General features: G+C 36.8%; 1 protein-coding gene across 6 annotated transcripts in view; it reads left to right on the plus strand.

Moving 5' to 3' along the window:
• The window catches only part of PHTF2 (putative homeodomain transcription factor 2), a 67,965-nt gene that overhangs the window by 33,017 nt on the left and 21,853 nt on the right, over positions 1-13,095 (plus strand). For 5 of the 6 annotated variants that reach the window (XM_051637796.1, XM_051637834.1, XM_051637806.1 and 2 more), the window contains 3 exons: positions 2,026-2,184; positions 7,241-7,406; positions 8,070-8,234. In XM_051637796.1, coding sequence (XP_051493756.1) covers positions 2,026-2,184; positions 7,241-7,406; positions 8,070-8,234 — 490 coding nt within the window. The remainder of the gene's footprint in view (positions 1-2,025; positions 2,185-7,240; positions 7,407-8,069; positions 8,235-13,095) is intronic. The other variant, XM_051637843.1, reaches the window with a different exon arrangement.

The raw sequence follows: 13,095 nt of genomic DNA on the forward strand, positions 1-13,095 counted from the left end.
GCCATTACCTCTTTGAACTCCTCTGCAGGTATGCAGACAAACTTTTATCATATCAATGAACAATATAACCTTTTAAAAATGGGAATCAGAAAGAAACAAACAGTACCGGAAACTAAATATTTGTAGGAGTTAAGGAGTAGCAGTAGGCCACTTCAGTGTAGTGATACACCTCAATAGCATTGAAATGACTGCTCTGCATGGATGTCTAAGTTAGCATTAAACTAGTTCCAGTACTGGCAGTGTTTTATGTGTGCCAGCACAGAGCTTACTAACCCCAGTTCTGCTTACAAACAAGGTGGAGATGGCTTAGCAGCACACAGTAGTTGCCCTTTCCAAGCAGTAACCTTGGCATAATTTCAGTCACACCCCCATTAAGTAAATGTTACACAGTTTTCTAGCTGCCAGAGAAGTGAGAATTAGCAGGAAGAAAAAGCAATGAAGAGATGAGAGAGAAAGGACCTTTGAATGAGTGATTAAATAATGGTTTAGAAGGAGGGACTGTCGTGGTTTGGGCCCAACACAACAACAAAGGAACAGCCCCGTGGCTGCTCACTCAGCTCCCCCCACACACACGCTGGGATGAGGAGGACAAAGCTCGTGGGTTGAGACAAAGGGCAAGGAGGGTTCTTCAGCGGTTAAGGTCCCGGGCAAAACAGACTCAACTTGGGGAAAAAATAATAATTTAATTTCACACTAATCACACACACAGAACACAGACAACACAAAGAGCAGAGCTTGCATATGTTACCCCACCCCTCCCTTCTTCAGGGTCCCAAATCACTTTATTCCTGGTTTCTCTCCCTCCTTCCCCAAAGTGGTACAGGAGGACAGGGGATGGGGTTTAGAGACAGTTCACAGGCTGCTGGTTCTTGCCGCTCCTTCCTCCTCAGGAAGAAGGATTCCTTACAGTCCTTCCCGTGCTTCCCCATGGGGTCCCTCCCATGGGAGAGAGTCCTCCACGAACCTCTTCTTCATGAGTCCTTCCCACAAGGTCCGGAGCTGCTCCAGCCTGGGCTTCCCGCAGAGTCACGGGCTCCTTCAGGAACAAACTCCTTTGGCGCTGGGGTCTTCAAGAGCTGCATAATCAGAGTCCACAGGCAGCAAATCCACTGGCCACAAAATCCAAGTCCAGTGGCCAAGTTCACTCCTCCTGGCGCCTTCAGGGAATGTTCCACCACATTCCTCCACGAGTGCAGGGGGACAGCTGCCATCTCTCCATGGGTTGCAGGGAAACTTCTGCTTGGGCACCTTCTTCCCTTTCTTCCTCACCAACCACCAGCATCACTCTTCTCCCCCAGCACTGCTCTTCTCCCCCTCCTTCTCTGCAGGTGTTATAGCCATTCTTTCATATGTTAATCACTGAGGTGCATCTATTGTCCCTCTAATGGCTATTTGGCTGGGTTTGGAGCTACTCCTGGGGCCCTTCCCCTGCTTCTGAAAACCCAACAACCAAACCAGAACAGGGACAAAGATAATTTATTCTTTGGGTGGCTTCCCTGCTCCGGGGACTAGTCCTCAGTTGGACAGGCGCTCCTCTATACTTCTCTACCTTACTCCGTTTTCCTGACTGACATGGCTGGAGCAATTTACCGATGTTGATGTTGTAGATCCCTTTGATGTATCAGGGAAGGGTTTGGCTGTGCCTGAACAAACGTGGAATTTTCATGACTTCCTGTTGCTTTGTATCAAGTTTCTGATATATCGGTGAAACAAAATTATTTTAAAATAAATTATTAAAAATAATTCTGATGTAGTGAGAAATGGCAACGTGTTGTTATTCACACATTCCGAAATCTAAGCATTTGTAGAAGTTCCTGATTAATGGCAGTCAAGAGGGCTCCAACAATTTATGCAGATTTTGGATTGAGGAGATGGTGAAATGGTGGAAGTATGAGATTTATTCAAGTAATGATGTTTAATAATTGCTCCCTTAAATAACTATCTTAACTACTCTGCTGTTGAACAACTAAAGCTATTAGTTATAACAATGAAATACATAAAAATGTCTTTTTTTTTTTTTTAAAGGATCTGCTTTTGCTAAAGCAAAACCTGAAAGTCCTTGGACATCTCTGACTCGCAAAGGAATCGTGAGAGTTGTTTTCTTTCCGTTCTTCTACAGGTGGTGGCTACAAGTGACATCGAGGGTCATCTTTTTCTGGCTGCTTGTTCTTTACCTTCTTCAAGGTAGAGTTGAATTACAGGATCAGCTTCAACTGAATGCCTTAGTTTACCTGTATGGAAGCTGATGTATGTTAGTTGGTTTGCTTTATGGTTAAAGTTCATTGCAATATTTTCTGAAATGTTGGAATTACACAGTCCCAAACGTGTCTTTTGGTTAACGTTTATTTTATAAGGGGGCATACTGAAAACTAAAGGAGTTCTTCAGAAGCTTTCTTCAGCATTTAGCACACATTTTAGTTTGTCATCTCTGTATGTGGTTTAGGTTTCCACGGCTATCTTAATTTAGTTCAGGACTGAGCAATATCAAGGAAACCTTTGGCGAGACAGTGTATTTTTTCTTGGGCTTTTCGTCTTTCTGGTAGTTGTGCAGATCAAGAGCTTTAATCAAGAAGCAAGCAAGGCCTAACATGCCAAGGTGTATGCAGCTTCTGCATCCTGGTAGGATGATCTGTTTGACCAATTTCTAGTTGTCCTTCCATGTGTTAGTTTGTCGCATCAGAGGTAGTGAACGTCCAGCTTATGCTTTAGGCAAACCTCAGCCATGCTTCTGAGTGACTGGCAAATGGGGGCTTGTCCTCTGTGCTTCTGCTGTTTTTTCCCTTGCTACGAAGAAACTATACATTTTATATTTCCCAGCTTATAGAAGGACTTTTGGGCAACTGTTAACAACCAGAAGGCAATTAATGTTTTTTGGGATGCTCATTGTTGAGTTCTACTCATCTGACTTTGTATTTCTCTTAATTAATTGTTGTTGAGATTGTCACGTATATGTAAAACAAGGAAAATTAGAAAGAGATGAGGATAATGTTGTGAGTCGGTATCTAACAGTGTGAAAGTCACCAAAAACATAAGTGTTTTAGAATCATGTACAACAGAAAAGGAACAGAAGGTTAATGACAGTAGGGACCAATTTAAGTACTCTGAGAAGCCAAATGACAGTTTTCCACTGAAATCCAATTAAAATACGGTATTACTTCTTGATTTTTGCCATCTGTCCTTGTAGTTGTGAATCATTTTGTCATTTGGAAATTTTATTTAAAACAAGAAGTGGAGTTAAAAAAAAAAGACAGCAGTGCCTCTTGTGTGATGATGCTGATAGCAGCTATAAAATTATTTTCTCGGTGCTAGTGCCCCAAAACTTGGAAGTATTGACAAATATTCAGGTGACAAATATTATCAAAACTTCTTATCCCTATTTCCAAGATAGGTCCTTAAGAAGTATTGTTGTATGTGGTTTGGTAAGCCATCCAATAACATTAATAATTGTAATCTCATTTATAATAATATAGGTAGTAAAATAAATAGGCATGGTTTGTTTCTTACCATGTTCATAGGTGGTTTATTCCAAGAAACACAATTATGGTCATTCTTTATGTTCCCATTCTTAAATATATTAAAAAAAAAACAACCCATGCTTAAATTGTGGAGCCTTCATAAGACTCTAAAGCCATGAAGTTGTAAGACAGTGCAGATTCTGAGTGCAAGCAAGATTTTTAGGACATTAATTACAGAGATATCTTGTTATTAACTTTTTTCCCCTCAGATTTCTTGGGACTTATGTTTTTCTAAAGTTATGGTTGGAATGCATAATTTTTCTAAATTCATATAATCTGTAATGTGACAAAATCTTTCTCGTATTTGCAAGGTTGTGAATTAGCAAATGCTGGAAAATAATGAATAGTGTTACATTTTACACTATGATCTAGTTATTTGAAACACTTGTCGTTTAGCCTGTGCTGTGTTAACTGCAGAGTTTCTGATGGTTTATCATATAAATGGAAAGACTTATAATGTACATGTAAGTGAAATGAAATTGACAAATTTTTAAAATGGAAACTATTTATAACAGTTCTCCTCCAGCCTCTCCTTCTAGCACTTCTATATATGTTTTGCTTGTACTTTACTCAGAAAATGTGCTCAATTATTAATTTTGTACAAAACTGGTAAGGCAGCACCAAAACACCAAAAATCTATTAAGAAAACCTAACAAAACACATGGAATTCAGTGGCCATATTTCTGCACTGAGTCTGAATTCTGTATTGTAGCTCAGACTTTGTCATCGTGACAGATTCTTACTGACACTGTTGAAGAACGGTCTGACTTTGTTTATATATGTTTAGTTAAATTATTTTATTTAATTCTGAAGTGTGTTTTCTATAAATTAATTAACTGCATTACTTATTGCTTTAAAATTTATTAGCTTTTGGAGGATACTTGCTAGCATTTACGTAAGTCTGCAGAAAGGAATTCTTTACTTGGCTGTGGATTTAAACTCCATATTTTATTTGCATTGGTTTCCTTTAGTATAAAGTATGATTAGCAAAATGTGTGATAAGAGAACTACAGAGAAATGTTTTTTGTCCAAGGTCACGGACAGGCTGATGGATTAAGGTAGAAGTAGAACCTTTTTCTTCTGACTCCTTATCCATTTAGTATATAGCATTCCCTCATTTTTACTTAAAAACGTTTCTATATTCTAAGAGGAAAATGAAGTGTGAAGTTATTGTATATCTCTGTCATGTATTTCTTACATAAAACAAGAAACTTCAATAGTGATATGATGATTGTGGTGAGATACATATATGTATGTATGCATTTTTAAACGTGTTAATACAAATATTAAAAAAATAATTAAATGCTGTAAAAATAAATGCTTGACAGTCTTTGAAATGTATAGTTGCTTTCTTTGATAGAACTTTTTGCTCTATGTGATATAATTTAATTTTTGTATGTTACACAAAATAAACCATTGTAATTTAGAAAAGCACAAGTCCAAATACTATAAATAAGACATAATAAAAAGTTATGTGAGAAATTCTGTTCTGAGATCTAGCTGTTGGTAGGAGTAATTCTAGGATAGTCTGAACTACAGCATACTGATATACTGTGCAGAAAGAAGATCTTGGATTTTCTTCTCGTCCTATTGAAAAGATCAGGAGATTGATAATATTTTCTTAAATCTATGTGAAACTTCATGGTGGGAATCTGCAATCTGCAGATTTCTTCTAGATGACTCTGCTTTATTAGATGGTTTTTAAGTAGCAGAAGAAATCTTGTAGAGAAGTTTGAAATCATTTTGTGGAGCCCTGCTCCTGCAAATCATTTTACATGGATCTGTGGAGCTCTGTGTTCTCAGAAATGTATGTTTATGCAGATTTTATGGTAAGAGTCAAAATTGGCTACTTAGTTACACTTTATACATTGAGAAGCTGATTGTATATGTGCAAAACTCAGATAAGCTCATTTAGAAAGAGGTAATATTATCTGTACCTTTTACTATCTATATGTTTTTGTTTATTTTCTGATAAGTTGGATTTCTGTTGCATACTGTCTTTCTGATAAACCTCGTACAGCAAAAATGTAGTCCACATAAAGTAATAAAAGATAACCTGTGTGTTCTACGTAAGGCGTCTGTGCTTTAATTTAGGAAAAGGACTGATGGGAAATTAGAAATAGATTACCACCATCAAAAATAATTCCATTGTTTTGTACATTCATCATGTTTCTAATACTGGTTACTTTGCTGAAGATTATTTCATGAAAAATACATCTAATCTCTTTTTAGTGGAAAATATTGCATCCAGGTATCTGCTGCGTTAGGTGTGGCTTCACTCAGTTTGTTTTAGGTGTTTAAATGTGGCATATACATTTGAGCGTGGCTATATTTTTTTCAATCACTTTTAGTACAGAACTGATGAAAGGTGTTGAACTTGTACCATGTATTTCTTATGCTAGGAGTAGATATCAGTTATGGGGTTTTCATTTCTTAGTGGTACACAAACAAAACCAAGTTCTCCTGGGTTGTGTGATTGTTACACACAGAGAATTGTGTCCCGGTTCTGTTTCTGAGCTGTTTTGGGGGGTTTCTGGTTTGTTTTGTTTTTTTTCTTGATTGCTTTTCTCAGTTTACTTGCATAACTCCGCTCTGCAAGCAGAGCAACAAGAACATAAAGTAAGCAGAGAAAAGAGAGGGTTTGCACCTTCTGTCTGCCCCATGCCTGTTGAATGTGTTTAGATTGACTTGAAATCTGTAAAGACATTTCTGAGTTGTAGAAGTAGTTGGGCTCTGGATACAGGAGAGAGAAGGGCTGTGCGGGTGTTGTCTGTATGTGTGAAAAGCTGCTTATAGGGTTAGAAAATTAACAATGATGGAATTGTAAGATGCCCCTTTTCCAACCACAAGTGCTAGTTCAAGTCCTGGGCACTTCAGCTGGGCTACCTTATAGTTTACATGGTTTCTTTGATCTCTCCTCATTACTAGGAAGTATACATACTACTGTATATGGAATGTATACAGGGTTGCACTTTGTATACAGTTTTGCCCTTTGACTGGAATATGGAGTTCAAAATACATTCTGCTAGGGAATATGAAGAGTTTGTAGTCTCAAGTCTGTTGATCCTTACAGTGTTGAAGCAGATGCTGATGTTCTACAGAAGCACAAGGCTAGTTGAGTTTGGCAGGGATCTCTGAAGATCATCTAGTCCAAACCCCTACTCAAAGCAGGGTCAGCTAGAACAGGTTCCTTGAGTTGTGTGGAATCAGGGGTTGAGTATCTCCAAGGATGGAGAGACTTGAGCCTGTAAGGACAACCTGCTTCTGGTTTGATGGGTCCTACGATCACCTGACTTGTTAGGCTGTGCTGCATCATTATAGGTGACACAGAATGAAATTTATTTAGGCTGCTTTAAGGATGAGATTTGCTTTTTTGTTTTGTCTCCTACTGAAGTTTAACCTTAATTTAAGGTTGTTTCATGAGAGATCTAGCTTCCCAAATGCTTTTTCTCCCCCTTACTTCCTTCTGCTGCCTTTTTTTGAGCAATAACTGTGGTATCTCAAGTGTAAATGAAGAGACAGATATTAAGACAGTAGGCAACTATTTAAAATATTTATTACTGGCTATTTCATTGCAGTTATAATTCCTTTCAGAATATGGGTCTGTTTAAAATATAAGTAATGGGCTACCTCTGGCTGTTTATCTTTTTAATAGAAGCCATAAAGAGTTGGCAGTTTCAGACATTTCAGATATTGAACTCAACTTCATTTCCCTTCTTTTCCAGTTGCTGCTGTAGTGTTATTCTATACAGCCCAAAGCCCACATAATATACCTCTGACTGAAGTAATTGGGCCAATATGGCTAATGTTGCTACTTGGAACTGTGCACTGTCAGATTGTCTCAACACGAACTCCTAAGCCACCTCCCAGCACAGGGGGTAAAAGAAGAAGGTATAGTCTGTATTAATTTATGTATCATTTAGGATTGTTAACTATTCTAAAGAGTGTGCATGAAAAAATGTAGGGGTTTGCAGTCTGCTTTGCAAGAGATGAGAAATTGCTGCTGTTTTTGTCTGAAAACTTAAAAGGAGTGCTTAATTGGTGCTCTTTATGCATTGACAAATTTATGCATTGTTTTATTTGAATTGTAATGCATTGAATTTGACATTTTGCCTCAAAACGGTTTATCAAAATAGTGGTGGAATGACAGTATTTATATTACAGCAAATTTGGTTTCAGAACTCTGTGCAATACTGGCTAATGATCTCTGTAGGAAACAAAGGGGATGCTACTGGAAGTGTAGTACCTAAGTCTTCCAGCACTTCACTGAGTATGGTTTGCTACAGTGAATTGTCCCATTAAAATGGGAAGACCTGAAGTAGTGAATTTTGCAGGCCTAAGCCTCTGGTGGTAACATGAAATGTATTTTGGGTTTAACTGTTATGGTAACAAATGTTATGCATAATTGCAGTGTATTAAATTGATGTGATAAAGCTTTAGCAAAATATTTTGAAATCTTGCTTGTTTTTGCATGCTTAAACTGCTGAACACGTTATGGAACAAATAGATTGCACTTATAAAGCTACCTTCCAATTTTAATCTCTTCTGATGAAGGAAATTAAGGAAAGCAGCACATTTGGAAGTACATAGGGAAGGAGATGGCTCTAGTACCACAGATAACACACAGGAGGGAACAGTGCAGAGCTACGGTACAAGCACCTCTTGCAGTATTGGCGCTGTCTTCAGAGATATCTGGCATGCTGCTTTCTTTTTATCAGGGTTTGTATTTATTCAAGGCTTACATATGTGTTAGAGGTGCACTATCCCTTTTCTGACTAAGTAAACATTGATGTAATTATTAAACTGCTGTTGATCTAGGGTTTTTTTCATAATAGTAGACTCATCTCAGCATTTGGACATTACTATTTTTTCTTGACTTTTGCTAGTGCAATAACTTTGAAAAAAAATTGAAATAAATTTTAGTTAAATAGTATTTTGATGTAGGAGTGGGCCATCAGGAATGAACCAACTGAGTTTCTCAATTTTAATCTAATGAGAAAATTCTACTCTTTAATTTTGCTTTATTACAGTAGCTGCTTGTTACTCTGAGAGACTGCTCATTGAGCTCTAATCACACACTTTTTCTGGAGGAAAAGCCTTCAGGATTCAAATAAGCACAGTGTTTAGTTTACAAGTAAATATTGAAGATATATTTTCAAATAATTGGGAGAAACACCTAACCCTGTTACATTCCAGAGCTGTTTTGCAAATGATTTCTCTAATGCAGTGCATTAGCGGGCAATTAAAAAGTTTTTTAAAAACCCATTCTGTAGCAGTCTGTGTTTAAGATATGCTGTGCATGCAGCATTGAGAGTGCTTCATATCAGCATTTATTAACAAGAGAAGTGTGCTCATAGAATAGGATGAAATCAAGAAAAGGGATACTGCAAGTTATTACATTCATGTTTTGTTGTGCATGCTGCATCTTAAATATGGCAACGCTAACTTGTCTGTCATACTTGTGATATGTGCTTTTAACCACTGGTAAAGCTTATATTATGTTATATTGTGGGAATATCTAGTTGACACTCTGGGGAAGTTTAAAAAATGTTTGAAGATATTGCAAGAAGAGAGTTCATTTGACTTCTTCCTGTATAGAGTAAGGTAGCTTTGACAAACTATGAGCCATAGTAATAGACACCACTGCTGTACTTCAGGCCTGTATGCATTGCTTTCTGGTATGTTTGGAGTGTAGTCTTGTAAACTTCTGAATGTTTTTCCATTCATTGAAGATACTGTTTGCAAGAAGAAGAGGAGTGTTGGAAGATTCTTTTATTTCCTTAGCTTCCTTCCTGTTGGGTTCAGTGTTTTCAGTTGAGAATGGCTGTGTGGGACTTGCTCTAGGGACTTGTTTAAACCATTTAATGAGAGGTAGAGTGCACATACATATAGATGTTAAACCTCAATGGTGACTACTTAGGATAAAGAGCCCAGAGTGACTGGAAATGCTGTAAGTATAAGTAGCCTTTAGTCATTTGTTACCTCTTCAGTTGCAGAGGCTCAGTTGTTTGTATGTGTGGAGCCATACAAACCATATTAGGAACTCATCCAGCTGAAAAGTAACCTTTTTCCCAGCAAAACATGCAGATCAGTTTCTTCCTGTAATTTTTTTTTGTGGTAACACAAGCAGTTTCCTCGGCACAGTGGGTTGGCATAGTGGGGCTGGGAATGAGTAAGCATAGAGTAGTACATTGACTACTTCGTCTGGTGGTGTTGCTGAAGAAAATCCTATGAAACCTCAGTGCAAGGAAGATGTACAGTGACATCTTTCCTGTTTCTTAAGACATATTTTGAAGCTCTGTAGATAAGCACATTAGAATGTTTCGTTAGCCTTTATTTACAACAGCTTTTAATACATATTAAGCATTGAGATATCATTTTCTGGAGTTTTAAATATAGGTCTTAAACACGTGGTTTCATGGTTAACTTCCAAAATTATGTTCTTTGCTTTAGGACAGGACCCTGTGTCCCTACAGTGTTTGCCTGTCTCAGGTCATTGCTAATGTGGAATTGTGTATTCAATAGCCTCATGAATGGCAGAACTCAGTCTGACTAATACAATAATAATTCTAAACTTTAATCCAACAAAGAGGCAATTTAGAAAATACTCATTATTAGTTTCATTGGAAAGGAGAGCAATATCCAAATGATTTATTCATAATGTAGTATTGAGTTGAGACTCTTCTCTATGTGTTTGTCCAGTTTCTCCAATTATGGAAATGTTTTGACCAATTCCATGGAAAATAAATGGGAATCAAATACTTGACAGTGGAAATCTACACACTTCCAGAACTTGATTTAAATCTTCTGTAGAATTTTCTTTAGCTAACATATTAATAAGACTGAAAGCAATTTTTTACTTAACTTTTTGCATGTGTTCAAGCTTTTTAAGACCTTGGCTTTGTTCATGGTGTTGTCCTGTCCTGCTCTTAAATACTTTTAATTCTGGCATGAAATTGTAAAAATCGATTAATTATATATATACACAGACAGTAATTTTAGGAAACAATACATTTCTGACAGCTAGGGAACTACTGTTCATGTTTATTGTTTTTTCTTTTAACTCAGTATAGTGCATGGAAGGCTAAATTTAAGCCCAAATTTATGCTTTTCTGCGTTGAAGCTTATGCTTAAATTTAGGGATTCTTACAAAAAATAACTTTGGTTTCTATATTAGAAACAAATTAAAGGATTCAGTCAAGTTACCTGTTTTTAAAAATGAACCTTAGTTGATATCAGACTAGTATTTGTCTTTCAGTTTTAGCACTTTAACATTGCTTGAGTAGCAAAGTCCTAACTGAACAAATCATGCATACATTCATATGTTATTTTATGTATTCCTACTCAGTTGTTTGAGGCTACTTATTCCTAGTAGCTTTCAAGTTTCATGTGAAACATAAAAACTCCCATCAAACTTCGAAGAGTTGTCCTCCTTACTCCACTCATGCAGCTTAGTAACTTGTGGATTAAGTGTCTTTGACTGGATGTATGTATGTGAGAACTGCATTCCCTTTTGCACTGCTATAAAGAGATTTTTTAGAAGTGCCAGAAGTATATTTAGTGCATTAAAATTTTGCCTCTCTGGATTCCTGCTTATTGCAGATAATTTAATATTAGTGCTAATTCCTTAGTTCTCACAACTGAGCTTACTAGAACTTACTATTTTACAATGAGACTCAAAGTCTCATACTTGCCTTATTCTGGAAGTGGAACAGCAAATTTTTTTTCCATTAAATAATAAGCTAATTTTTTTTTTCCCAGTTGTCTTATCTTCATTAACTTAGTTAAACAAAAACATTATGAAATGGCACAGAAATAAAGTTCTAACATACTTACTGTTGATAATTTGTCCTTTTTGTCCAAAGCCTCAATAATAATTTAGATAATCTTCATAATGGACATAGCAAATTGCAGCTCTGTAGGTGAGTCAGCACATTGGTGATCTGCAAACAGGGGGCTTGCTAACTGCTTCTCCACCACAAAACACATGCTAAAGCATCTTGCCATTTCCTCACCTTTGTAAGCTTATAAGAATTAATCCATGTAAATATGTCATAACTACAGATGGTGTTTCTGCTGCTTTTGTACTCGATTAGAAATGGAGTTGACTAAGAGTTTTGGTAATAGGTCAGGGAATAGGAGATGAGTTCTGTAGCTTCCTACAAGAGAAGTGGAACAGCTTTTACTTTGGTTAAAAACCAAAAATATAAATACTGTTAGCTTTTTTCCATAAAGGGGTGAGGGAAAGTGGAAGGAGGTTAAAGATGGGAAAGGAGGGTGAAACACCTTAGTAAGTAGCATTATTTTGTCTCCATTCCAACTGATAAATTGTTCCTTTTTTGATGTTTCCATTTTATCCAGCTCTCCCTAGCCATATTTTTTGTTTGGGTCCCCTTGTATATGGGGAATACCTTATCTTGGGAGGAATATGAGGTGACTATCCCAATTCTCCCAATTTGTTTGATGTACGTGTTAAAGAAGGATTTGATCTTTTCCTTCTTCAAGCTTTCACAGAATGCCTCATTCCTTAAAGTGAAAGGGCAGGAAGGAGAGCAAATGAACAGATTCTTGATAGTTTTGTGACCTATGTCCAGTGTTCTACTTTTGATAAAAAATATAAAATCTACAAACTTGATTTATAACACTGTTTGGGTTCCAGCCCCTCCCCCCGCCCCCCCCCCCCCCCCCCCCCGAGTCTCCTGGGAATCTAACAAACAAAATCTCAAACACACAAGCCACAAGCTCTTAAGCTCTTAATTGCTTTTCTGATTATTTTTTTTTCCAGGTAATTTATTTTGAGAATCTCAAAGCTTAAGCAAAGACTTACAGTAGTCTTTTGATAAGGTAGCAAGCTGCTATTCCTTTTCATTCCTTCATCTATAGCACTTTCTAATTTGGAAGTGTGGTTATCCACGCATTTGCTTTGAAAAGGCCTTTTTCTGTTGTTAGAGCTTCTTACTTCTATATCTATAGACTAGACATCTAGAGAAAGCTATTGAAGACTATTTATGAATATTAGTAGTCTTAAGAATAATAATACTGAGTCATAACTCAGACTTATTTTGTGATTTGGAAACAGGCTTAGTGTGTTTGTAAGAGATACCAAGATATCTTACCGGGGATGTTAGTGGATAATGCGGAAAAGGGTAAATCATCATCTGTTTCATTGAGGTGTTTAAGATCCACTGCTTATTGACAACAGCAAAGAATATCTGTGCACAGAGAACTAAAAAGCATGTTTGCTTGCAGCTTCAGAAAATGCCATTCTTATTTGGAATTAATAAAAATTTAGCTTTAATCATACCTCTTGTTTTGTTAAGATAGGATAGAAAAGGTTCTCATTTACATTTGAGTCTTCCGGTTCTTTTATCGCCAAAATTTTGGTTTTAAAGCATAGGTTTCCTTTTCTCTTCTTTCAGTAGCTAGTGATACAATTTTCTTCCAGACGCTGGCAGTATTTTTTCTAACAATCTCAAGAAAGGATAATGGGTATTATTTAGAAGATGAAATTTTGTAAATATAGCATCAAATCTTAATGTTATTAGTTTGCGGTCATCGTAGTAGTAAAGCTAAAACAGGT

Source organism: Apus apus, chromosome 1 (genome assembly GCF_020740795.1).
Source record: "Apus apus isolate bApuApu2 chromosome 1, bApuApu2.pri.cur, whole genome shotgun sequence".
NCBI classification, from domain to species: domain Eukaryota; kingdom Metazoa; phylum Chordata; class Aves; order Apodiformes; family Apodidae; genus Apus; species Apus apus.